Source organism: Carassius gibelio, chromosome A1 (genome assembly GCF_023724105.1).
Source record: "Carassius gibelio isolate Cgi1373 ecotype wild population from Czech Republic chromosome A1, carGib1.2-hapl.c, whole genome shotgun sequence".
NCBI lineage: Eukaryota > Metazoa > Chordata > Actinopteri > Cypriniformes > Cyprinidae > Carassius > Carassius gibelio.
Window position 1 is genome coordinate 17271188 of NC_068371.1, and position 27138 is coordinate 17298325.

General features: G+C 38.6%; 1 protein-coding gene across 5 annotated transcripts; it reads left to right on the forward strand.

Annotated features, from left to right (window-relative positions):
- Nucleotides 1-211: 211 nt before the first annotated feature.
- cenpe (centromere protein E) lies at nucleotides 212-26222 on the forward strand. 5 transcript variants are annotated; one of them, XM_052570902.1, is made up of 57 exons: nucleotides 212-375; nucleotides 1140-1246; nucleotides 1320-1409; nucleotides 1573-1691; nucleotides 1933-2052; nucleotides 2132-2213; nucleotides 2301-2368; nucleotides 2447-2521; nucleotides 2633-2684; nucleotides 2932-3019; nucleotides 3106-3235; nucleotides 3322-3441; nucleotides 3532-3684; nucleotides 3767-3914; nucleotides 4065-4164; nucleotides 4591-4942; nucleotides 5098-5154; nucleotides 5277-5465; nucleotides 5610-5684; nucleotides 5781-5849; nucleotides 6202-6333; nucleotides 6417-6594; nucleotides 9932-10077; nucleotides 10159-10452; nucleotides 10533-10754; nucleotides 10841-10999; nucleotides 11139-11351; nucleotides 11680-11766; nucleotides 11864-11947; nucleotides 12029-12322; nucleotides 12403-12624; nucleotides 12710-12778; nucleotides 13760-13843; nucleotides 14866-15021; nucleotides 15175-15396; nucleotides 15627-15815; nucleotides 15890-16108; nucleotides 16625-16846; nucleotides 16934-17092; nucleotides 17320-17409; nucleotides 18454-18537; nucleotides 18621-18737; nucleotides 18827-19006; nucleotides 19114-19266; nucleotides 19620-19700; nucleotides 19782-19889; nucleotides 19979-20161; nucleotides 20245-20460; nucleotides 20854-21060; nucleotides 21138-21341; nucleotides 21628-21762; nucleotides 22512-22624; nucleotides 22740-22837; nucleotides 23099-23207; nucleotides 23956-24209; nucleotides 24284-24340; nucleotides 25716-26222. In XM_052570902.1, exons 1-57 carry the CDS (start codon nucleotides 320-322, stop codon nucleotides 25838-25840), a joined length of 8115 nt encoding a protein of 2704 aa, XP_052426862.1. In that variant the 5' UTR covers nucleotides 212-319; the 3' UTR covers nucleotides 25841-26222. The 5 variants fall into 5 exon arrangements, with proteins under 5 accessions (XP_052426862.1, XP_052427628.1, XP_052428326.1 ...); XM_052571668.1 differs by having other exon boundaries at nucleotides 11142-11351; XM_052572366.1 differs by lacking the exon at nucleotides 24284-24340.
- The last annotated feature ends 916 nt before the right edge of the window (nucleotides 26223-27138 follow it).

Sequence of the window (27138 nt, forward strand, 5' to 3'; positions counted from 1 at the left end):
AAAAAGTATAATATTACAAAATATAAACAATGACACCGCTTTCGCGGAAGTGACAATTCCTCAATAGTAATATTCATGAGGCGTCTTCCACGTACATGCATATTCAATGAGTTTTCGTTTAAAATCTTGTAGGCGGAGTCGGGGAGTATCTCTCCTCTCTACATTCCACCGGAAGCTCGACTGAAATGAGTGACCGTTGATACGCGCATGCGCACAGTTGGCTATCCAATGGAAATTCGAGTTGAAATTTTAAATCTCACTGAGCGCTCACTAGTCAGTTAACGTTAGTTTCAGTCAGTTTATCTTTGATGGAGTGAAAATGACGGAGGAATCCGCAGTAAAAGTTTGCGTTAGAGTCAGACCTCTTATTAAAAGGTAAGAAAAGCTTAATATTAAAAGCGCGGAGCTAAATGTAACATAAAACAGTCCTATGTTATTTGCTAAGATTTAAGAAAGTCTTCGAGGCGGAGCGAACAGATGCCTTACTCATAGAAAAGGTTGTTTTTATTATATTTCTGAAGTAAACCTATTCTAAACACAAACTATACTTCATTGTGTAAAGGTGATTTTAAGATTACAAATCTTTTCAAGATATTTTGAACAATTTTATAAGTGAAGGAATGACATCCTCTAAATTCTATACAAAGGGCTGTTTTTGTTATATTTCTTGTATACATTTTAAAAACAATAGAAACAATAAAATATTATAATATTATGATATTCAATTATAATATCTTCATATTTTGTTGGTTTAACAGGTTTTAGAATTAGAATTAACTACAAGTCTGTCAGTCAACCAACAGCTCATTGCATTAACCATCATAACGCATGTCAAACTAAGTTAGTTATAATGTTATTTTCGCTCCGTTTGGACCCAATCGTTATTTAATCATCATAAATAAATAAACCCATATTGTATTTGATCAGTAGTTCTCATTAGTGTGTGAATTTGATTTGATGCGTATATGCATGTCTTTGTATGCATATACGTTACATCTAAATGTATGAATTAATAAACTAAATAATAAATGTTCTCTTCCTGGTCAAAACAGACCTGAATGCGTTATGATGGTTAATGCTCTGTTTAACGTTGATTCTCAGACTCAACAATAATCTTATGATGATTTTGATGATTTAAGGGAGGAGTCTGAAAGCCCAGAGCCAGTGCAGCTCTACTGGAGAGCTGACAAACAGGCCATCCATCAGCTGGATGATGATGGAGCTCAGACTAAGAGCTACAGCTTTGGTGAGTTGAACATCAGCGGATCTTCTTTGACCAGTCGAGCCATGCTTTATGTTCTGACCTTTATGTGTTTCAGACCGTGTGTTCAGTGCTGAAGAGACCACTGCTCAGCTCTACCAGGACATCGCAAAGCCACTGGTCGTGTCAGCAGTTGAAGGCTATAACGGTGAGTCCAGAAATTACAGTAATTACAAATATTTATACAGAAAACAAATGTGTATTTTATGTAGTTGTATATATGATCACAATATACATTGATGTGATTTGTACTTATGCATTTAATTTGCTTGGTCACTGTTGATTCTTAATGCATAATCTCCTATTTTCAGGCACAATATTTGCATATGGACAGACATCTTCTGGAAAGACCTTCACCATGATGGGAAGTGAACATAACCGTGGAGTGATTCCTCTTGCCATGGCTGATGTCTTCAAAACTATTAAAAATGTAAGTGTATTTTAATGGTACAAGATTTGAGATCTGAGTGGAACCCTTTTACCGTGAATAAGAGCTTAAGCTTATATTTCAGTCTTTTCCCCCACAAAGGATTAAATGAATAGTGTATCTGAATGTACATTTTCAGCAAATTTATATATATTTTTATCAAAGTATTCCTTTAATAATCGGTGTCTTTTTCCTTCAGTATCAGTGAAATAAACCATAGTTTTATTTCTTTGCATCTATCTAGTGTCCAAAGAAGGAGTTTCTCCTGCGTGTGAGCTACATGGAGATCTACAATGAAACCGTCACAGATTTGCTCTGCGAGAGCTGGAAAAGGAAACCTCTGGAAATCCGTGAAGGGAACTACGTAAGTTTCATCTTTCATTGGACTCACACTGGGGATTTGAAAGTAGTTTTAGCTCTTAACCTGCCAACTGTGTCCTCAGAAAAACGTGTACGTGGCTGATCTGACGGAAGAGTTGGTGACGTCTCCGGAACAAGCCCTGTCCTGGATCACCAAAGGAGAAAGTAAAGTTGCACTCACTAATCGTCCCCCATTCTTTATCTTTTTGGTATACTGTGGTACTTATTTCTTCATCACTTTTTTTCGGACAGAAAACCGACATTATGGAAAAACAAAAATGAACCAGCGTAGCAGCCGCTCTCACACCATCTTCCGCATGGTAAGAAGCGTGATGAACTAGACTTTGTTTGGAATAGTGCTCATCTCTGAAGCATCTCCTTTATTTTGTCCATGCCAGATCTTGGAGAGTCGTGAGAGAAGTGACCCGGCGTCCGGTGAGAACGCTGATGGAGCTATCATTGTGTCACACTTGGTGAGTTCAAAACAAACCAGGAACCGTTGGCGTGATTTCATTCACTGATGTAATTTAGATAAGCAGCATTTAATGTTTACTCAGTTTATTGTTGTTTCCATGTTCCTTTAGAACTTGGTGGATCTTGCTGGTGCTGAGCGAGCGAGTCAAACAGGAGCAGAGGGTAACGATTTGTTTTAGTCTTTTAGTCTGTTGCGTTTAAACCTTATAAGATTTTACTTATTTTGATTTCCTTTTTTATGAATTTATGAATTTATTATTTTTTAATAAAGATTGTTTGCTCAAACTGAGAAGTTCAAAAGTTGGTGTTTTTTTTATTTATTATTATTTCTTTTATTATTATTATTTTTTATTTGAAATGAGCAAAAATTTGTGCGGTCTGTTAATACCCCTTTCTTGTTCTATTTCAGGAGCCCGCTTTAAAGAAGGGTGCAACATTAACCGTAGTTTGTTCACTCTTGGTCAAGTCATTAAAAAGTTATCCGATGAGAGTCAGAAGTGAGTTATTTCATGACCTACCATGAATCTGTTTTTGGTCAAGCTATAGCTAAAACATAATGTCTTGTTTCTGTTCCATCCAAAAGGGGCTTCTTGAATTACAGAGACAGTAAACTGACTCGGATCCTTCAGAACTCTTTGGGTGGCAATGCCAAAACTGTCATTATTTGCACCATCACCCCAGCCACAGTCGACGAGACTGTCAGCACCTTACAGGTATGAGAGAAGACCTTTTTTCCTCTAATTCTGGATTGATATAGGTAGAGGTATTGAATTTCTTTGGGTTCTTACTGTGGTTAAAGTTTGCTAGTGCTGCCAAGCGCATGAAGAACGACCCTCACGTCACAGAGGTCTCTGATGAAGGAGCTCTCTTGAGAAGATACCGCAATGAGATTGTTGACCTCAAACGACGTCTGCAAGAGGTGAGAATGTGGTTCATCTGTTTGACAATCATCCAGCAATAACATGACCCATCATCTCCTCTTATGATTGTTTTCCATCTCTTTTCAAAGGTTTCCTCTGTCACACAAACAACAGCGACCGAGCGAGAATCCCTGTGTCAGCTTCTGCAGGAGAAAGACCAGCTCCAGAGAGAGCAGCAGGACAGGATTAAGAACTTAACCAAGCTACTAGTTACTGCCTCAAATGTTGCCCTAATCCCAAAGGTAACAGATTTCACTAGTTTTAACACTAGTAAACCCCAGTGTTCGTGAAGTCGATGGATCTGATTGTTGTTTAACTATAAAGGTTCCAAAGAGGAGAGTGACGTGGGGTGGGAAGCTGCTGACGTCTGCTCGTCTTCTGAATGAGGATTTCGGCGCGAGTGACATGAGTTTCGCAGAGCCATACATCAAGAAGAGAAGAGCTGACTGCTCTCTGCCCGATGAGGGAGAGGGTATGACTGTCTTATCATTGGAGAAAATTAGCTTTAGGTGCACTTGAAAATTATAATGCTGTAGGTGTGAAGCATGTAAATGTGAACATGGTCAGTGTTACACCAGATAAAGGTTTGTGAAGCAGTTGCTCAGTTTTTGTTTATGTACAGATATGGATGAGTTTGACAGCCGGTTTGATTTCACTGCTCTGGAGGAACCCAACATGGATATGGAGATGAGCAGCAACACTGTCCGCAGCTCCTCTGAAGGGTGAGGACACCATTATTCTCACTACAGTCCTTTACACTCAAAATAGCCCATTTAAAATGTTTACCTAGTTTTGTTTAATGCTAAAAATGAATGTTCAGGAGGGGACTGTTTTTGTATATAAACTTCAGTGAATAATAATACATCATATAGTATCTTCTGACAAACTTTTCCATGCATAATTTGATTTTACGTGGGTAGAAATAAATGGAGCAGTGAAATCACTTACAGTATTGCACAGGTCTGATCACGTTTTCATCATTTGCCATTAGTGAACTTTGAACTTTTTGATCAGGATAAACTCTGAAATGTCATCTCGTTTTCAAGGGGATCCAAACATATCAAAATTATAAAAAAAAAAAAACAATCTGTTTGATGCATTCAACAACAAACGACACAATGACAATTAATGAGTCTCCTCTCCTTCAGGAGTCATTACTTGGACTCGCCTCAAGCGAGCGAGCTGACGTTGAAGGTAGTATCTCTAGAGCGTCAGCTGGAAGCAGAAACTCAGTGCAAACAGAGAGCAGAGGAGATGAGCACTGAACTCCAGCTGAAGATCTCAGAGTTGCAGAACAAGCTGGATGCTCAAGCCACACTTTCAGAGGAGAAGACCATCTCTCAGCTGGAGAAACAGATGGAGGCATTGCAGAGTCGACTGGAGGAGGAGGTTCAGGACCGACAGAAGGCTCAGGAGGAAACTTCTTCACTCGAACTGAAGGTGGCAGAGTTGGCGCAAACTTCAGAAGCCCTGCTGCACTCGCAGCACACATGTGAACAGGTACAACTGCTGTTGTACAAGCAGCTCTTGGTTTATATTTGAGGTTGGACAGGTATTTGAATAACAGTAATGGGTTTTGAAAACTTCTTTCTTCTGACCATGAATATGGATTTTTTTATTTAATTTTTTATAAAACCACTGTGTTCTGTGTTTAGATAAAAAAAGATCTGGAAGAGGCCATTCAGTTCTGTGAGACTCTTGGATTTGAGAAAGTGAGTGAACTACAATATCCTGCATTTTTCTTTGGCCTGTTAAATGTACTTTCATTTGGAAATGCCTCGAGTTACAGTAGTAAGATGGGTTTGAATGCCATTTTGAAATTTATTTTGTAAAGGATGCTGTTATTGCCGAACGAGACTCGATCAAACACGCGCTTCAACTGATAACTGAAGATCTGGAGAGTCTGAAGGCAGATAAAGACTCCCTTCAGAAGGATAAAGATGCTCTGCAGAAGGACGTTGATGAGAGAAAAGATGCAGATGAGTTTGAGAAACTAGAGCAGGAGAGCAAGAAAGAGTACGAGGTGATCACATCAAAGCTTTAAAACTTCAAATTCTCACTTGGATTATTCTCTTTTTTTCCAATACTAAGACTAAGTCTCTACACGTTTTTCTAAAAAATCTGTGTCTGACAGCTCATAATAATATTTTAATTCCTCTCCATACAGAGAGAATTGGAGGCGGAAAACTCCAAACTGCAGCAAGATTTACAACATTCAGAAGACATGATCCAAAAGCTGAAGGTCTGTTCATGTTCACTTGATGTATGTCTTGTAGATGGACTCATTGCTCCACTTAAAGACCAAAAAAATTTATGAACTTACTGTTGTCCTCCACAGGCTGACCTGGCCATGATGTCATCCGAGCTTCAGAAGAAGACAGACCTGAATACTGAGCTACAGAGTTGTGTACGTCACTGAATCGCTGCATTTTTATTTATTGGTTGTGTATTTACTTTTAATTACTGGGTTTTCAATGTCTGATGCTGACCTCTGGAGAGAATGTATGGCCATGGAGACTATTTATGCAATGTTTATTAACATTTGCACAGTTCTCTTTCCCCCTATGCATTGACAAAACTGTATGTTGACTCTAGAAACTGGCATAATGTGTGGGCGTATGGATGTGGATTCTCAAAGAGGATCTTTATGCAGATATTTATATTAACTCTGCTGTCCTGTGGCTACAAACGTCCTGTATTGTTGTGTATTTATTTATTTATTTTTTTTCATATTCATTATGCTGTATTGCATTCTGCAGAGTGACAAGGATCTTGTCCAGGAAGTGACGCGTCTACGGCGCTCTCTTGACGATGCTGAGTGTGTCAGTTTGGATACCAAGAAAGAATGGGCCTTCTTGCGGACTGAGAACATCTCCCTCAAAGAGAGAGATGTGAGTAGAGTGCTGCTCTAGGGGAGATCAGGGTTCGCAGGTCATAAGTAGTGGTTTATTTTGTGTGATTCTGCTTCAATCAGGCAACCCTGACTGCAGGCTATGAGAAGATGGAAGATGAGGTGAAGATGCTTCAGGACAAGCTGGAGCAGGAGAAGTCTCGCTTTAAAAAGATGCAAACGGATCTTCAGAAAGAATTAATGGGTGCTTTCGACGAGAATACCAAACTAACTGCTCTTCTGGATGGAAAAGTCCCAAAAAGTAAGTGAAGAACATACACAGGGACATCATGATCTGAAGTCAATGTGAAATCTAAACTGACTGCTTGTACAGTACTCTCTAAATTTGTTTACGGTTCAGATTCTATTGTGTGCGGGTTCTGGGAAAGTAAAATTATTTGCGGGACTCCCGCAAAGTGGAAATATCTAACAAAATAAAATAACTAGAAACATAAACCTTTATTTATAATAAAATAGACTTTGCGGAATGGGAGGATGCTGACGATACCATAGACAGCTACTTTCTATGTACCATAGAAAGCACACAGACAGGATGATATCCTCCAGTGTTGGAAAAGACGAATTTCCAAGATTAAGCAAAGTAACACGCCATGTACTTTGCATTCCAGCTAGCGCACCATTGGAGAGGGCTTTCAGTATTTGTGATTGCATACTGGAGCAGAGACGGATTAAACTGAAGCTCTCAAAAGTGAACGACATGCTATTCCTTCATGGGCACATTAAGTAGTCGTACACATTATTTATTTATTTTGCGAAATATTTAAAATTGGTCTCTTGTTATTTAGGTATAAGGATATTTTTTGTTTAATGTTTGAAGGAATTGCTCAGGCCCCATAAGCTACTTTTCCTTTGAACATTAAATAAATCCAGGTTTATTATTATATTATTTATTAGGCTATATAGCCTAATTATTATAGGTAGTTTTTTAAATGTACATTTCTTTTTTTTTTTTTACTGTATTTCTGTGTTCTAAGTTCCTTGTCCGTTTTCATCCATTTAATTAAACGCAAATAAAACACAACATTTTATTTATAGTCAACAGAGAAGCAAGTGAAAAAATAACAGAGTAGCAGGCAGAATATGCAATGTATTTAAAAGTCTGTGCCAGTCTGTAATATACAGAACATTATAATGAGAACAGGATTTTTAAAAGGATGTTGTAAATTCTCTTTGCAAGGTCTTAATTTCGTGGTGGAAAATTGGGTGAATTCCCCCTTTAGTTGGCTCTTATGAGGGGGATTCTTTTAATTTGAGGGGAGAGTTAGGGTATTTTTAACACAATTTTTAAGCCACAATTATTCAACCGAATCCCCCCCCCCCCCCCCCCCCCATTTTCCAAAATGAAATTAAGTCCCTGTTCGGGATTTCATATTTATATTGTGAGAAAGATACTTAATAAAATTTACATGTGCGTTCACGTCCTTTGGTGCAGATGGAGGGTTTCCCACATATTTATTTATTTGGCGGTCTGAAGGAAACTGACTGCATTTAGAACATTTTTCATGTCATCTTTCATGTAATGCTTGATAAGGCAGCGTTTGTGAGCTAAGCGCTGCTTTACAGCTGTTACTGGAGAAATCACTCTCTTCTGCTCTTAAAGCGCCTCCTGCTGGCAGAATTTATTTGCATATATATGTTCTGTATATATGGGGGTGGGGAGTGCCACCACAAATAGAGTACTTTAGACATGTGCCGGTATTCGGTAGGCCTGTCACGATAGTCGATAAATCAATTAATCGCACGATAAAAAAATGAACTAATTACTAATTTTTTTTCTGCCACGATTAATTTCATTTTTACACTTATTTAAAAAAAAATCTAACGTCATGATGTGGGGTTAGTCTGGAGCGCAGCCCGCGGCAGAAAACATCCTCTCCGATGGCACAGATGTCCCAGGAATAAAGAAATAACGTCTCGATAGAGACCTTTCATTTGCTTGTGGATGTTTGCGTTGCAAGTGATGCATCATTTTACTTGCACTACTTTATTTTAATACCGCGTAGAATATTTTGCAAGTAACTTTGATGCCCTTTCTGTCGGAATCGGCCTACTTTTCGCTCGCTTCATTTGGCTTGCTTAGCTAAGTATGTCAGTAGGCATGCAGTTGCGTGTGTCAACATGCCCTTTGAGTTAACGGGCCTGGAAAAAACGAGTGCATCGCGCTGCGTCTCCGTTATGAGCATGCATACCACATTTGAAAAAACGAACTTGAGCGCCCAAAAGCCGTGATATGTGAATGGCCCCTTCATCGGTCAAAATGTTCACTTCAGGTTAACGTTTAAACGGACTATATGAACATCCCCAACTGGCATATGAACTTAAAAATAATCTTGTGTGTTATATTATGACACACAAAGTCAACATGTTGGTATTTCTTGCTCCGAATCTGCCATAAAATAAAATGTTTATTGATCTTTGAAAAGCTGTATGCGTTATAATGCCATTATCATTATATTTGTTGTAACTGGTCTTAGAATGACTATTATCGTTAATCGCGATAATTTCTTGGACAATTTATCGTCCAGCAAAACTTATCGTGACAGGCCTAGTATTCGGTAATGCGATATATCACGGTAAATAATATGCACAATATTGTTATCGTGGGCACTTCTAAATACTGTGAATAATTATGTATAACAAATTATTCAGAATTTGGAATGCATTTTAAGAATACTATTCCCATCCGCTGGTCAAAATGTGCAACACCGTTGTATGCTGCTTGAAAGATGCTTGTGTGCTCTGATGTAAACAAGCACACATGGGGAACACGTGAGATTTTTCAGTTGTTTTGACGCAATGTATTTTGTTTAAAGTGCTATATAAATAAAGGTGACTTGACATTAGTTAACAAACTGCCAAAGAAAAATTCTTCTGAACATTCATTAATCTTAGATATTTCAATATTTAATAACACATTGTTAAAATCAAAAGTTGCAACTGTTATTTAATGAGTTGATATTAAGACTTGTATTATTATTATTATTATTTTTTTTAAGATGAATAACTTCTGTAGCAAATGTAGCCATTGATAATTGTGAATGTTAATGGTTAACTAATGAGGTCTTATTGTAAAGTGATGCCTATGAGCCTTTATAATTCTTTTGCACTTTAATCAGTGTAAAACTTTTAACTTTTTCTGTATTGCTTAATTGTATATAAATGTTCAGGTATCTTTGTTATAAGGTATAAGGTTATTTAACCTGTTCTACTGTATTATGACCCCTTTTTGAGGCTTAATTCCAATACCGTGTACTGTGATAATATCATGAGCTATTAATCGCAACAGGAAAATTTGATACTGGCATATCCCTAAAATAGAGCGTACGGCTGTGGGGAAAACTAACATGTTCATTTTAAATGGGTATTTATCGGATTATTCCCACTAGTAAAGGCTGAAAATGCAAAAATGCCCATCCCTAGTTTGAATAGACAAGGGTGAGTCAGAATTTTTATGTTTGTGGGAGTTATTCTTTTAAGATTAAACCAGTTGGTGCCTGGAGTGTTTCAGTTAGTGTTTTATGTCAATAATAAAAAGTAATTTTGTTACTTTTGATGTTAACTCTTTTCCGCTTTCACAGATCTGACAGATAATTTTGTGTTGGAGAAAACTGTCTGCGACTTGCGTAAGGAGCTTGATCAGAGTCATGAGACCGAGAGATGTTTGCAGACTAAGATGGAGCAGATGGAAACACTTCCTGTTAAAGTGGATGAATTGCAGAGACAGGTTAGAGGAACTGCATGACATCATCTTTGCTAACTTTCTTTGCTTGTACAAGGCTTAGTCTCATCCATTATGCTTTTTCAGGTGTGTGAGCTGTCAGAAGAGCTGCGTTCTGTAAGAGAGGAGAGAGACACTTTGATATCCGCTCAGGCCAGTGTGAATGAAGACCATCAGAGACTGAAAGATGAGGCGTCTAAAGTTCAGGATCAGCTGCTGAAGATGGAGAGTGATCTGGTTGATGCTCAGCTGAAGGAAGCAGAACTGAGTCAACAGCTCACAGAGACGTCAGAACGGCTCCAAAACATCCAGACAGATCTCCAGCACGTCACACAGGAGAAGAGCACACTGCTCACGTCATTAGAGGAGGCCACACAGAAGGTCCGTTCACACTCATCACTACACACCGTTCCACTAACTGCCAGATTGAGTGATTTAACACTGTTTTTACTGTGTATCAGTCGGAGCAGTTGAGTGCAGAGCTGGAGTCTGTTCGTGGAGAGAGAGATGTGCTTTTGTCTGAGAAGATGGAGGAGGTTCAGAGAGACCCAGATGAGATGGAGAAGCTGCGACACACTATTAGCTCAATAACTGAAGAGCGTGAGCAGCTCCAAGAAATTCTACAGGGCCTGAGAGAAGAGAGAGACCAGCTCAAGAGCGACATGGAGGAAAATGTGGAGATGGTGAGCATTTATTCCTAAAAGCCATGACAAACATGATGATCTCATCCGATATCAGACCTTTTTTAAACTCTTTTCGTTCTCCGCAGATGATTGAGACTCAAGCAGAACTGAGAGATGCTCAGGAGAAGGTGAAGGAGCTTCGGGGAAGACTACACGACCTGGAATCACAGAGAGTTCAGAAGGTCGAACATTATGAGGACCAGAAGAACTGTATAGATGGACAGCTAGAGAAACTACAAGATCAGGTGACTGAGCAGTTTGACGTGTAGAAATGATTTTTTTTTTCTAAACCGTAGTAGATGCATCCACAAACATCTCTCAGTAGTTATGGCTGTTCTTTAAATGCTCTGTATTAAAGTGTGTCATGTTTTCTTGAATATAAAGCAGCTAACAGAAGAGCTCAGTGCTGCTGTTTGTGAGAACGAGCCTCTGCTCTCTGAGAGCTCGAACCACCAGGAGCAGTCTGATGTGATGGAGAAGATGAAAGCAGAAGTCACATCTTTAACACAAGAACGAGATCAGCTTCAGGAGAGACTACGGGAGCTGGAGACAGACAACATTCATATGAGAACACGACTAGAAAAGAAAAATGAGATGGTGAGAAGAATAATCATCGAGTTGTTCATTAAAACGGGTCGATCTCAGGATAAATTTCACAAAACCTCAAGAATAATTATTTTACATTAGTTAAGTCATGCATTCTGACATTTTTCTTTTTGGTTTGTTCGTAATTGATTATTCTCATCAGTGAGTTTCATTAAATATACATGTCTTTACAGTAAATATTAAAACCGGTTTCTCATTTTAGTCTCCAATACTTCAAATAGCTTTTTTTTTTTTATGTGTGTTTGTGACGGGTGTGTTTTTGTTTTGTAAATCCAGTGAACTCTATAATGCAAGTTAAATAAGTGAAGTTTTGTTTCAGATTCTGCAGGCTCAGGCAGAGGAGCAGCAGCAGCATTTGAACCTAGAACAAGAAGATTCCAGTGAGAACAATTCTCCGCTTCAGCAGGTCTGTGACTGATTTTATTTATTTTTGTATTCTACAAGGATGTGAGTGTTTGTGCCTTTTAATCACTCTGTCTCTTATGGTGTAACACATTCCGCAGATTCAGACACTCAAAGAAGAGCTTGAGACTTTATTAGGACAGAGAAACCAGTTGACATTGGACCTTCAAGAGACCTCTCAACAGGTGGGACATAAGCTGAAGATCTGAAATTAGCTTCATGTGATGTTGGTCCTAAGCCTTATGAATATATTTGATGTTTCTCAGGTGTGTGATCTGTCAGAAGAGCTGCGTTCTGTAAGAGAGGAGAGAGACACTTTGATATCCGCTCAGGCCAGTGTGAATGAAGACCATCAGAGACTGAAAGATGAGACGTCTAAAGTTCAGGATCAGCTGCTGAAGATGGAGAGTGATCTGGTTGATGCTCAGCTGAAGGAAGCAGAACTGAGTCAACAGCTCACAGAGACGTCAGAACGGCTCAAGAACATCCAGACAGATCTCCAGCACGTCACACAGGAGAAGAGCACACTGCTCATGTCATTAGAGGAGGCCACACAGAAGGTCCGTTCACACTCATCACTACACACAGTTCCACTAACTGCCAGATTGAGTGATTTAACACTGTTTTTACCGTGTGTCAGTCGGAGCAGTTGAGTGCAGAGCTGGAGTCTGTTCGTGGAGAGAGAGATGTGCTTTTGTCTGAGAAGATGGAGGAAGTTCAGAGAGACCCAGATGAGATGGAGAAGCTGCGACACACTATCAGCTCAATAACTGAAGAGCGTGAGCAGCTCCAAGAAATTCTACAGGGCCTGAGAGAAGAGAGAGACCAGCTCAAGAGTGACCTTGAAGACACTAATGGGATGGTAAAGGCTGAATTCTGCAGTAGAGTTTTATAGTGGTGTATAAATGATAACGTGAGGTGTGTGAATATAGGAAATGTTTTTTCAGCTTATGCAGGTTCAGCAGGAACACAGCAGCTCACAGACAGACACACAGCATGATGAACTCCTCCAGCAGGTAATCAGAGACCGTCACAAGCTGATACTGACAGGGGTGTAAAAAGTACTCCAATTATACTCCAGTGAAAATGCAGATACAATTTTACTCCTTAGTACAAGCATTTGGCCAAAAACATTAAAAAATAAAATCATATTGAAGCATTTTTCTCAACATTTTTTTCAAAGCATTTTTCTACAAAGTGAAACTGCTTAAAAATAAACACCATGTTTTTTTAAGATAGAGAAACAAAGGTTTGGTTAAAGGGAAAACAAAACCTGCAATGGCATCGGTCAAACATCTATCTAGTGCATAAAACAACAATACAGTGCAGCACAGTGGAATTCAGTCCCTTAACATGCCATCCCATATGTATATGACCTATTATTATTATTATTATTTTATTTTTTTTTTTTGAAAAAAAAAAATCCTTGTCTCTGCATGTAATGCAAGTGTATAACACATTCAGTAACATTTAATTTAAAGGAAATATTCCAACAAAAAATGAGAATTGCATTTAAATTCTCATCTTTGATTTTATTTGTGCTTGTGCATTCAGCCAATATATTATACAGACCGCTACAGAGATAATGAATAAACTTTGCTACCTGAATATGCTTTCACACATTTGATGACCAACCTTTGATACCAGACATTTATCTGATGAAAGTTGTAACTGAAGCTGAAATGTTTGTGCTTGATGCATGAAAACAAAGTCCATTGGTTGACGCACACATTTGAGTTGCCGTTTACGTTATTTCATCTGTGCAAGATAAAATAAAAATGCTTAAATGTAATGGGTACTTTTCAAGTTGAAATAAAATTTTAAGGAGTACTTTTGCTTTTAATTGATAAAATTTCTAAACAAATGTAAGCAAGTACAAGTGGTCATTTTAAAATGTAATTGAATAAAGTGCAGATCCCTCTTATAATACTAAAGTACAGTAATGAAGTATTTAACACTACTGGATACTGATGGTCATGGTGTAAATTGTCTGACAGATGCAGCAGCTTCAAGAGGAGCTGGACACTGTGAATGAGGAGAGGAACCAGTTAAAATCTGATCAACAGGAGAATGTAGAAATGGTGAGATGGAAGTGCTTTTGAATAGAACATGAGAAACCGGTTTTCCTCCACATGAGCACAAATACTGTTATTGGTATTCTTCTATAATTTCATGACATTAAAAAATGATAAACCTGCTACTAAATGTTGGGATCTGCTCAAGGCTGCATTTGTTTGATCAGAAATGCAGTTAAACAGTAATTTTGTATAATATAATTTTCTATGTGTAGATGATAAAATGTAATTTTTTCCTGTTCAAAACTGAATTTTCAGCATCATTAATCCAGTCTTCAATGTCAAACGATACTTCAGAAATCATTCTAATATGCTGATTTGCTCAAGAAACATTTCTGATTACCAATGATGAAAACCGTTGCGCTGCATCGTTTGAGGAAATCATAATACATTAAATTTTTCGACATTCTATGAATAGAAAGTTCAAAAGAACAACATTTATTTGAAATAGAAATCTTTGCAAAATTCCAAAGTCTTTACTGGAACATTTGATCAATTTAACGCCTGAATTTGGAAAAGCCTGTCTTTTAACCGGTTAAATGTCACCCCGTCCCGTATACGGGACGCCTACGTTGACTATACTATATTACAATCAAATCTAATCTAATGTTGACAAACTATATATCGTTGGAAAGGTCTAAGACTCCCAAATATATATTATACCAATATTTTTTGTCAAATTATGTAGGAAAAGTAATAGATCAATTTATGACAAGAGTGCACCCTCAGAAATTTGCATTACAAAAGGAGCTTTGACCTTTGTTTAAAAAAAAGACTTCCTCGTTGCCTTTTTCTCTATCACATTTTAGAAATCATCAGAAGTTATATATCACTTGAAAACATAAAATCTCAAAATTCATCCTTCAAAACCCATTTTAAAATCAGACAAAATGTTTTAAGTCATGAATTTTAAAAATTTAGGTTTGTATCATGCACATTCAAGTCTATCTTCAAAAACGTGAGTGACAGTTAACAGGTTAAGTGCCTATTTTAATAAATCCTTTTTCTTTTCATTTTTTCAAATGCAGATGATTGAAAATCAGGAGGAGTTGAGAGGAGCTCTTGAGAAGGTGAAAGATCTTCAGAACACCATACGAGAGCTGGAGTCTCAGCAAACTCTAATGGAGACCAAACTCCTGGACTCTGAAAACACATGCCAACAGCTGCAGGAGCTACAGGTTCAGGTAGATCATGATCATGTGACTGATTGACATGTACTTCTCATTTACTATGGTTTTCTGGTTTGACATGGACTGTTGATGAGTGTTATTTGCAAAAAAAAAAAAGTGACTTGAGACCAAAAAGTTCAAACTGTTTATTTGCTTTGACCTTCACAGATGAAGCAGCTGAGAGAGGAGTTTGAGAGTGTGTGCCATGAACGAGAGCGTCTGCTGTCTGAACGCTCCATGAATACACTCAGTGAAACTGAGTGTATGGAGCAGATGAAGACCAGCATCCGCTCTCTGATGGAGGAGCGAGACCAACTCGGGCAGACACTGCAGGACCTCAGAGACGAGGTGGAGCAGCTGAGGAGAGAGCAGCAGGAGAGAGAACAGATGGTAAAAACGACAAGAGGAAAATTGAATTTCTTATTCTGGGCTACTCATCCTACAATGGCTTCTATACATCTGCATATAGATTTACAATCACTGCGCTTCACAAATAATCATTTTGAAATATCCAACAGTTACAGTTATGTTAGTATAAACCATCTGAATGTGTTAGTAGTTCCTGGGGGTGGGTTAATCATCTCTGGCTTTCATTTTAATGAAGTATTCCCTTCATTCAGATGGTCCAGTTGAAGTCCGAGCTTCAGGCTGTTTGTGCTGAGAGAGACCGTGTGGCATCTGAAAGAAGCGGAGAGATGGAGAAGATGAGCTCTGTGACTGAGGAGCGAGATCAGCTCCTGGAGACTCTACAGCAGCTTACAGATGAGAACACGCAGCTCAAGAGAGACCAGCAGCAACAGGACGAGACCGTGAGACCCTTTTCAATGTTGTTCTTCTCTGTTTCTGGTCTAGAATGTAAATCTAATTTCTTCATGATTCCTAGCTGGTCCAGGTGAGAGAGCAGTTCCAGTCGGCCTGCACTGAGAGAGACCGTCTGCTGTCAGAGAAGAACAACAGCGATCTGGAGAATACGATGCTAGAAGAACTCCAGACGAGCCTGGCTTCTGTCACTGAGGAGAGAGAGCAGCTTCTGGAGATCCTAAAGGTCAACAGAGAGGAGAAGAACCAGCTGAGGAGAGACCTGGAGGAGAAGGAAGAGACAGTGAGTGAATGGAGTCATTCTTCAGTCATTTTTAATTTTGACAAGGATAGTCACCAAAAAAAAGAAATTTCTGCCATTTATTTACTCACTCTCATCATTCCAAACCTGTTTGACTGACTTTCTTTTGTGGAACTTAAAAGAAGATATTTTGAGGAATGAAGACATCCTAACAGTTCTGGTCTGTTTGACTTCCATTGTATTTTAGTCTATACTATGGAAGTCAATAGAAACTGAAATTGATTGGTTTTCATCATTCTCCAAAATATATTTTGTGTTCAGAAGCAGATTGTGTGAAAGGTCCCTTTAATCTTAACAAGTAAAACGGATTTACATTTAAACATGTCACATCGTGGCTTTTATCAAACCTCAAGTGGATTTTGCAATTCATATCTGTAGCCTATTTTGCATTGTTTCCAAAAATGTTTATTTTGGGTGCAGCTCAATCATTATTTTCTTAAATCAGAAAAATTCCCTGATTAATGAATCACCCTTGTGTGATCATTTTTATTTTATCAGTTGCTGCAGCTACAAGAAGAAATCCAGTCGTCTTCTGCTGAGAAAGAACAGCTACTTTCTGAGAGGACAAAAGAACAGCAGGAGAAATTAGCAGAGCTGAAGATGGCTAACGCTAACATTGCCTCTCTGACTCAAGAGAGAGACCAGCTGCTGGAAACACTGCAGGGCATGAGAAATGAGAGAGAGCAGCTGAAGAGAGATCAATTAGAGAAGAGCGAGATGGTAACAGAAGTGGAATGCATACGATCAGCTTCTGTCTAGCATAGTTAGACTCTGATTAAAGTTGAACGTTTCTCCACTTTCTCACAGATGGTGCAGTTGAGACAGGAGCTGCAGTCCGCTTGTGCTGAGAGAGACCGTCTGACGGCAGAGAGAGATGCTGCATGTAATCCATCTGGCTCTTCCTCCAGTATGACATCTCTGAGTGAGGGAGGAGACCTTCAGGAGATCCTGCAGGGTGTTCGAGAGGTAATGAATACGCTGGTCTAAAGCAGGCCAACTGGTCATGAACAAAGGCAGAGCTTATCGGAGTTAACGTACAGTCCGCACCACATGCCCCATCCGGTCGCCAGTGGTCGCTGTTGCTCGTGTTGCTGGAAATCACCAGCTCTCCATTGAAATGAATGGGATTGTGTCGCTTGTAGTGTGAACGGGGCTTTAGAGTTTTATTTTTACTCATTAAAATCTCTCTTCAGTTGATTCAGGTCCAAGGAGAGCTCAAACAGAAGAAACATCAGGTGTCTGATCAGATGAGTCCCACAGGGAAACAGAAAGCCCTTGATCAGGTGCGTAACTGTCTGTGTGCTCTTTTCATTCAAGAGACGTTTAAGCACATAGTATGTATAGGGTTTCTGCAAGGTCTTAAAAACAAATTCCAGCTTTCAAAAGCTTTAAAGCCTTAAAAGGTCTTAAATCTGAGCAGAAAGTCTTACATTTTTAAAGTACTTAGTCAAAAAAAAAAAAGTATATTAATTCTTCTACTGTATTTTGTATTGTTTCAGTACAAATATCTGAACATCCTTAAATCAAGATACATTTACTTGAAATGTTAAATGAAGATGAACTTTGTGTTTTCTGAAAAATTTAGTTTTCTGACCCCAGTGGCAGATATGTAAAATATCAAAAAAATTGGTTTGAAGTTGTTGTTTCGACATTGTAATGTTGTTAATACATTTACATTTAGAGACCATATTGGCATATTGTTTTCCTTTCAATTGACCTCTTATGTTTGGTTCACTTCAGTAAAAAGGTCTTAAGTCTTAAATTTATTTTCAATAAACCTGCTGAAACCCTGTATAAGTTTGAGTACTGTTGGAATTAAATGTGTATATATTTTTTTTCTACAGTGTTTTTAAATGAATCCATCAAAACGGAAGCTGTCAAATCCAATTTCTTTTTGTATTGGTGCTGAATCTTTTGGTGAATATAGGGGAATTAACATCTGCTTTGCTCACAGAATTTCATCATTACTTTCATGATTAGCTTGCAATGAGCAGTCAATTGGTTTTTAAAGGAACATTTAACCCAGAAATGACTTTTTTTAATCCTTTACTCAACCTCATGTTGTTTCAAACCACGATCCCTTTTTTTTTTCGGTGGAAACAAAGATATTTTTAGACATTTTGGTCTTCTTTGTTTTTGACTTCCATAGAACAAAAAAAGTGTTATGGAAGTCAAAGGAAACTTGAACTGTTGATTGCCAACATTCTCCAAAACATCAAGTACTGCAAGAATTGTTAATGGAATAAAAAGTATAACAAGAACGGTTCTGTTCCCTACCATACCCGTTCTTCATGTTCTGTGTTTTTTTTCTTTGTGATCTCATCCAGATTCAAGCTCTCACTGAGGAGATGGAGTCTCTGAGGAATCAGAGGGTGGTGCTCAGGAAAGATCTTCAGGAGGCAACTGCGATTGTGAGGCTTTATCTCATCAGTGTAATGTCATCTGAGCTCCACCCACACATCTGACTGAACTGATTTTTTCTTCTTTCCTGTAGTCTAAAATGTACCAGGATTTACTGCACGTTACTAAGGAGGAGCTGAAGCAACAGCAGAAAGAGAACGCAGAACTGATGGAGCGGAGTGCTGCAAAAGAGTCTCAGCTTCAGCAGCAGGTGAGCGCTGTAAGACACGGATTAACAATCCTCACATAAGACAAGTGAATGATTAAATACTGGAAATCTCTTATTCTGTTTCCTTTCAGTTGAGTCAAATAAGTGAAGATCTCTCAGCTTTACGAGTCCAGCACAACACCGAGATCCAAAACCTCCAATCAAAGCTCACCTCACTTACCAAAGTGAAGGATGAACTCCAGGATACATTAAAGATGACCAGTGAGGAGGGAGAACGACTGAGACAGACTCTTCAAAACAGTGAGGAGATGGTAAGCTTGTTACTCATTTCTGTGGTGCATGGTGGTCATTTGAGTTTGGACCGCTCACACTGCATTGAAAACAGCTCGTTTCTTAAAGTAATTTGTTGCTTCTTTAGAGAAACCAGTTGACAGGGGAGCTCGAGTCGCTCACTGTTATGAAGGATCAGCTGGAGAATAAGACTTGTACTGAGCAGGTCCTTGAGTCTTTAAGAGATGTCACGAAAGAGAGAGATCAACTCAAACAAGAACTGGAGGGAAAAATGGAGAAGGTGAGGTTTTACAATGTTCTGAAAAGGGTGGTTGAATTAATAAATCGCACTCCTAAACCCAGGTCTTTTGGTGGGTGTGCGGTGTTTTTGGACTAAATGTTCTTTGTGGAAAAAGCTTCTATAGATTATTAATGTTCTTTACACTAAGAAAAAAAGGTTATTTTAAGAACCGCTCACTGAAAGGTTCAAAAATGGATCTTCTGTGGCATCGCTGTAAATACACCCTTTAGGAAGCTTAATTTATAAGAGTGTAAGGTGACTGTAGATCATATTCCAGTGCAGTTTGGGTGGTAGGAAGATGTTCACTGGTCAGTAAGTCTGTGTTTGTTAACATTTGTCATACCCCTCCACAGCTAACACGCATTGAAACAAAAGCAGACCAGCTGGAAAAGCAGAAGATCCTTCTGGAATCTGAAGTCCATTCCCTCAGTCAGGTGTGTGTCGTCTTTAGATGTTCTAACCTAGAATAACCTGCTCCTTTAACTTGTTTTAAGCTAAGTTTCCTTGTGTTTCAGTCTCTCACTGAGGTGAACTGCAGTGTGTCTGATCAGAGTAACCTGCAGTCAAAACCCAGATCTGGATATCTTGTTCCTGAGATCGATGTGTCTGATGAGAAGATGCAGGTAAATGCTGATGTTGACTCTGTGTCGTCTTCTCAAGACTCTTTGATCCTTTTCAATAGTCTGATTTGAGGTTTTTCTTCCATGTGAAGGCGGCATTTGTGAAGCTCCAGGAGATCATCGACCGTCCCACTAACACTTTATCTGACGTGAACCGTGAAGAATGGGCTGTGATCTTTCAGCTGGTGCCATTCATTCCAAAGGATCAGAGAATGGTCCACGACAAACACACCAAGAAAACAACCAGACTGAACCACGTGCTGATCAAGATTGCGGTAAGAGTCAGCAGAGACACGAATCACAACTGTGGATGTTTTGCAAACTTAAGAAATACTCACAGAAGGACCAACCATTATAGGAGGCGTACAGGAGACTGGCGCAACGCTACAAGACACACTTTGAGACGGAGGTGCAGCGTGACGTGGCCTCGTTTGAGGAGTCTCGACTGCAGGACCTGCTCATGCTCATGGCCCAGACTCCATCACAGTCTTTCCGATCTCTCCAGGATGACTTCCAGCAGCTCTGGGATCAGAGACGGTCATGTCTGTTGGAAAGACGTCAGGAGTACTTGCAGGTATGATCATGTTTATCGTTTATAAACACTAGCCGTGTCTTCACTATCGGGCCAGAAGTGAGGATGCTACTGCATCCCAGGGTTAGAGGCGTTTCCACGGTCACTTCTGGGGTCTGAGTGAGCCTCATCAGGGCTTCCTCGGGGCCAACAGCCAGGGATTTCTGACCTGCCGAACACCTTAATGCAAAGCAGGCCAACTGGGGCTTGAGGAGTGGTAATGAACAAAGGAAGAGTTTATCGGAGTTTGGAGACAGTCGGCACAGCTGCCTCATTTCCCATTTTTTCATATAACGCTACCAGCTATCAAGCCAACATCAAACTTGAAATATTAACTGTTTCAAAGTCACTTCGTGGTATTAACGTATCTTATATGTGTGTGTGTGTGTGGATTAGAAACTGGAGGCTGGACTAAAGGTTCTGGAGGACGGTTTAGCCAAACATGAAGTGATGGTGTCAGAGGAGCGTCAGCACAGGACTCGTGAGCTGGAGGAGCTCAGATCTCTACTCCGATCTCCTCAGGCTGCCGCTATTGTACAGCTGCATGAGCGACAAATCGCTCGGCGTACCAAAGCGGCGGAGCGTCTCAATGCATTTTATTTTGTAAGCAACGCATATGTTTGTAAATGGTTTTGTGTTTGTTTTTCGCACCTTTTCTGACCATAAGTGCTTGTCAACAGGCTCTGTTGAATAAATGTGACTCTGCGATTTCGCCCCTCAAATTGTCCTCTGGCGAGTCTGAGCAGCGGCTGAAGGATCAGAGAAGAGAGACTATAACTCTGCTTCAAGCTCAACATGGCACCCTGCCCAAAACTGAGACTGAACTTCTGCAGGACAATCAGCGTCTGTCACTGCAGCTGCAGCAAACCCAGAAACAGATGGAGGTATGGAGAGCAGCAAAAAGCTTGAAGTCAGCAGGAAATAAAAATCACACTGTTTACTAAGTGCATTTTATTTTGAGTGATTTATGCATTTTCTATTCTTTTTAACCTCCTAATTTTTTTATATGTATATAACTAGAGCTTCTGACTAAAACGATGCATTTCTTATGGTGATACAGGACTTTACCAGTTATTTAGTACACAAACTCTGCCATCAACACAGTGACAGTGTTACAGAACCTGTTGTTTTTAAAGGCATCCAGACTTAAAGATGTTGTTTGTCTGACAGGATATTCAGGAGCAGATGAAGAAACTGAAGGTCCAGGCTGATACCTCAAATCTTCAGCTTCAGGAACTCTGTGGCCAGCTAAAAGAAAAAGAAGCCCTCATCCAGAGCTTAAAAGACAAACTTAAAGAGTCAGAGGTTGGTTAATAGTTGGTTAATACTTAGAGTTTGTGCTGGTCATTAAATGCTTGAGGTTTGAGTCTATAAATCAGAAGATCTATATTCTGTAGAAACATGCTGAGAGCCTTGCAAAACATTTTCGTTCACCAGCACCATATTTGTATTTTTCCTAATTGAAAACCAAATTGGGGATGGGCATTTTTCAGAAATATTGTATTTGGGCTCATAAAAAATAAATGAAAAACAAATATTTAAATATTTATTTAAATGACGTTTTTAATGAGAGAGAGAGAATTTTTTTAATGTTTTTGTCACCATTTCTGAACAAGCTTATTAGGCATTATACACATTCACAAAAGTTTTATGTTATATCTCTGTTTTCTTTTAGTTGTAAACGTGTGTAAATGTATAAAAAAAAAAATCCTCAGTCTACTAGTGTTTGGATTTGAGTTTCACCGATTAATTTGATCAAAAGTAATTGCATTTTGTAAGATGATTTTGATCAAATAATTCTAAATTGCAAGGCAGACGACAACATTCTTTAATCAAATAGAATCAAAACACACTCCACAGCACCACCCAGTGCATCTAGTTATCATTTGAATAGTGTTTTTATTTTTCAAATAATAATTACAGATTGAATATTTGACTCTTTGTGCACACCCCTATACTGAATATAATGTGATGTTCATTTTGTGACAGAATGCAGTTTTTGATTCTCTCAGAGTGCAAATCATGCTTGGCTTTCCTCTATATTTGTCCTGCAGGTTCTGGCTAAAAGGAGCATGACCCCAGGAGCCGCTGAGCTTGCCGCCCTAAAAGACAAACTTGTCAAAATGGAGCTGGATCACATTGCAGTCACAACAAGTCACGAGAACGAGTATGTGTGCCATCGCACTGCTGAAATGAGCCTGATTATTAGCCGCTTACTCCACTGATGTACAGTTTAGTCTGGGAAGAGGGTTTAATATGTTTCTGTGATCGTTCTATTCTAGAATTGCACAGATGAGCTCCATGCTGGAGCACCGAGCCGATGTCATCCGCAAGCTGAAAGAGACCCTGAGGAAGATGCAGCAGGACGATGAACAGTCATGTAAGACAGTTTGATTAGTCGATGTGGGATTGATTTCACAAATGACTGATTATGTAGAGCACAACTGACTTCCAGTGATTGCATGGGTTAGGTTAGGGTTGAAGAGCATCCTGAAAGCTTTTTTTTTTCTCAGTGATGAATCATTAACCATAAGATCAAGAACATGAATCGAGAATGTGTTGTTGTGACTTTCTAAATGATTTGTGCACATCTTTCTTGAATTATTTTTCACCATTTAATCCGTGTAAATGTCTTCTACAGTCACAGATGGCGGTGAGTTTGACATTAAATTGGGCTCAAGCACCAGTGCGGTCACGTCCCTCAAAGAGAAGATGGAGGAGCTGCAGAAGAAGAACACTCAGTTTGAGGGGTAACCACACTGAAACATCACTTCATATCTGCTGTGGCCTGCACTTGTGTTTTTGACATTGACCACTTTCATGCAGGTTCAGATCTGTCCCTTTTAATTTCCTGTCATAAGGTTTTTTGTGGATTTTAAAAGGGTCTAAAAGTCTTGATTCACCCTTCCACAATTTAGGCCTTAATATTATTTAATTCCCCAAGTAAAAAAAGACATTAATTGACATTAACAAGAAAATTGTGACATTACATTTTTAATGTATTGCAAAAATGTAAAATATTATAAATCTTAATATTTTGGTCTCTGTTCCAGTTCAAATATCTACACATCTTGAAATCAAGATTAATTGAGATGCAAAATTAATAAATTAAGACTTGTTTTCTGTGAAACTGAGCTAAATTTAAGTTTATGCTAAAACAAGAACAAATATCTGTCAGTGGGAAATGAAAACTTATTTTCTCTTTGGATAAAGTTGATTTCTCTCAAACCATTAACCGATATTTTTTATGAATTTCTCGTAAAACAATACTTGTGTTATAGTAAATGTTTGTTGATTTAAGAATCTTTAGACATTTGCACTGGAAAATAAGACAGAAATACTGAGGGAGAACACTTTTTTACTTTTAGAAATGTACTGAAGTATTGTTCCATTCAGTTTATTCCTTAAATTTTCTTTTGGTCTTAAAAAGTCTCCTCTGTCTATAAGTAAGTGGCAGAAGCGTATGAATCAAACATCTTTGAACTGTTCCTTATGTAGTCTGGTGAGCAAGCAGCAGGAGGAGATCAACAAATGGAAGCGGCGAGCGTACAAGATGAAGGAGTGCAAGCGAGACACTCCATGCACCCCGACCAAACGCCATCCTCCTCTGACAGAGACTGAAGTCAACTCCCCGAAGAGGACGTTCCTGGACTCTCCGAAGAGCAAGTTCTTTGACGTGCGCTCTAAAGTTCCCATTGGCCTCAACCATCCCACACAGTTCTTCGATAACTCCAATCTTGGGACGGTGCCAGGTATGCGATCGCTGCGTCTCTTGCAGTGTGTCATACAGTCACACACTGATCAGTTACTAGTGTTCTCATGTTAGATGTTTCCCATATGCCGGCTGAGGCCATCGTGGATTCTTCAGACAGTGATGATGAGGGTAAATGCACGTGTGAGGTGTTATGGGTGGTGTTTTTCACGCACTCCAGTGCTTTCAGGACAGTGTTTAACTGGCTGCAATGTGAAGCTCCCAAATCCAATACTTTCTGATTGGCTGTGAGTGTGGTATCATGGAGAAATTTCCCTTTAAGTGTGGATTTAGAAACCGTTCGTCACTCAAATCTTTTCTGGTTAGGACACCATAGGGCTGCATGATGAATCGTATTTTAATCACGATTATAATTACTGCATCTCAGGATTTATTAAGCATAATCGTCTGTGATATTTGTCCTCTGCTTGTTCATCCTGAAGACATTTCAGTGTAATTTGGCACTTACACTGTCTTCCAACAAGCCTTCATGGTTGTGGTCTCCAGATTTCAAGAGTTTAATACCCCCAATGAGAGCTTTTCTCTTAAAGGGCTCTTGCTTTTTCACTTTGCTGTTCTCTACCATGCGAGTAAATGACTTGCATATGCAACTAAATCTTTAGTCTAGGTGACTAAATTATGTCTAATATTAGCCTATGGCTAATTTTACTCGCCAGTGAGTTGGAGGCTAAGAATAAGTTTAGCATAAATATATTCTCACTCACCGAACACTCTGAGCGCCTCAGTTTCACTCTCCATCAACCAATCTGTGCTTTTTTTTTTTTTTTTTTTTTTTTTTACTTTATGCATTTGACCACTGTCATATTCATTATTAATATAATAAGTGTTACCCTGGCTTTATTTGGAAAAATAGTATTCCCAATGCACACAATCTTCCCAGAATACGGAGTGCTCTGTTGGTTACAATGTTTACTTCGTTTTTAGTTATATTTTTATTACATATTTATTTGTGAAAAATACTTTATCTAAAGTATAAATGTTTATTTTAAAGGTAAATCTTTTTTAATCTTGTCAAATTATTTCACATTTTTAAAATATTAATAAAGAATAAAGATTATATCGGCTATCCACCCCCGGCTCTTTCCAAGATATCGGCATCGACCTCAGCGATCAAAAAAAACAAAACAATATCGGTCAACCACTATTCATTATCCATTATCATGCAGCCCTAATACACTGGTGCCTGGTTTCTTCACTACTGTCACCTGATGGAGTTGGAGATCTTTGGCTTGGCTATTTGGGGTTTAAAAGACTATTTTAATTGCACTGCCACTACTGAATGAGAAAACATGAACAATGTTGATATGAATATTGACACTGGTGTCTTCTGTATAGATGCTTTACAAACTAAATAACAGAATTTTACATTAGCACTGTTTATTACTGCGAAAGCTGCTTTGACACTATTTGTACAATATAAAGTGCTGTAGATATAAATGTGACTTGACTTGGGTCCCTTACTCTCTGTCTGCTGTTTTTATTTTAGATACCAGTTCCAGCTCAGCCACTGCATCAGATGCAGCACCAGTAGACGACTGGTGGCAGATTCCTAATGCTTTGCCAGAAAAGCCTGATGCTTGCACAAATGCTAACGCTTGCCCAACACAGTGATCTGGACCGTGATCTTGGATCTGTTTTTCCGTCTCTTTCTCTGTCTGTTGGAAAGTTAATTTGAGAGAAAAGTCCTTGGAGTCTAATCATTCACCAACTAATGAACGTTAAACGTGTCCTGAGATAATGACATGTTCTAAACCCCATCCACCATCTGTCCTGCTGTGGAAAATCAGAAATCTGGAAGCTCTTTATGATGCACCAAACTGATGTTCATCTCCACAGCTGGAGATGCACCACAGTGAACATCCAGTGAGCACTAAATATACACGACTCTGCAGTCGTTGTCTGTGTCTCTTTTTTTGTGTATGTTGGATTTTTTTTGTGTATGTTTTGGAGTTTTAATGTTTTATGTAAATAAAGTCAGTGTTTTAAATGTAAATGTGTTTTGTGTTGATTTGCATTTGTTTCTGCATAGACCTGCGTTTGCTTCCAGTTATTTACACTACATGCGCTAATTGGTGGGTGAGTCTAAGCAGGCAGTGATGTAGAAGCAGACGTTGATCTTCTGCGGTGTTTAGCCACACTATTACGTCAAAGTGGCACATTTCACAATGTTGTTTTGGCAGATTGACTTCAATATAAGCTGTTTTTAGACTGAGTTTTTGAGTTCTGAATCTTACATGATGTTTTTATAGTATAAATGAACTCTTATGTCAAAAGATCAAAGGAATTTTGATTTCTCAGTTAATGACCCTTTTAATATGGGTCTATTCTTGTTCATCTTCATTTAATACTCAGGATTTAGATTTTTAGGGCTATTTTTCTGATATTCCTGAATTAAATGTGAAAGACTTGTTTTCTCTCTGATCAAAAGCTAACTGGTCATCAGAGCAATGGTTTATCGGGGGAAGTTAGTACTTTTCTGCTTGATTAAAATCTACTACTGTGGTTCTTCTAATAGTGTTCTAGTTTAATCAAATATTTCTTTCCTTCATATATATATATATATATATATATATATATGTATATGTATATGTGTATGTGTCCTTCTAAAAAAATTAGCATATTGTGATAAGTTCATTATTTTCCATACTGTAATGATAAAAATTTAACTTTCATATATTTTAGATTCATTGAACACCAACTGAAATATTTCAGGTCTTTTATTGTTTTAATACTGATGATTTTGACATACAGCTCATGAAAACCCCAAATCTAAAAAAATTAGCATATTTCATCGACCAATAAAAGAAAAGTGTTTTTAATACAAAAAAAGTAAACCTTCAAATAATTATGTTCAGTTATGCACTCAATACTTGGTCGGGAATCATTTTGCAGAAATGACTGCTTCAATG

Bases quoted from the DNA above. Each gene is read 5' to 3' on its own strand.
- cenpe (XM_052570902.1), top strand. From the start codon at position 320: ATGACGGAGGAATCCGCAGTAAAAGTTTGCGTTAGAGTCAGACCTCTT. The intron at 4,943-5,097 runs GTACAACTGCTG...TTCTGTGTTTAG, and splicing joins CGCAGCACACATGTGAACAG to ATAAAAAAAGATCTGGAAGA. The intron at 12,625-12,709 runs GTAAAGGCTGAA...ATGTTTTTTCAG, and splicing joins TTGAAGACACTAATGGGATG to CTTATGCAGGTTCAGCAGGA.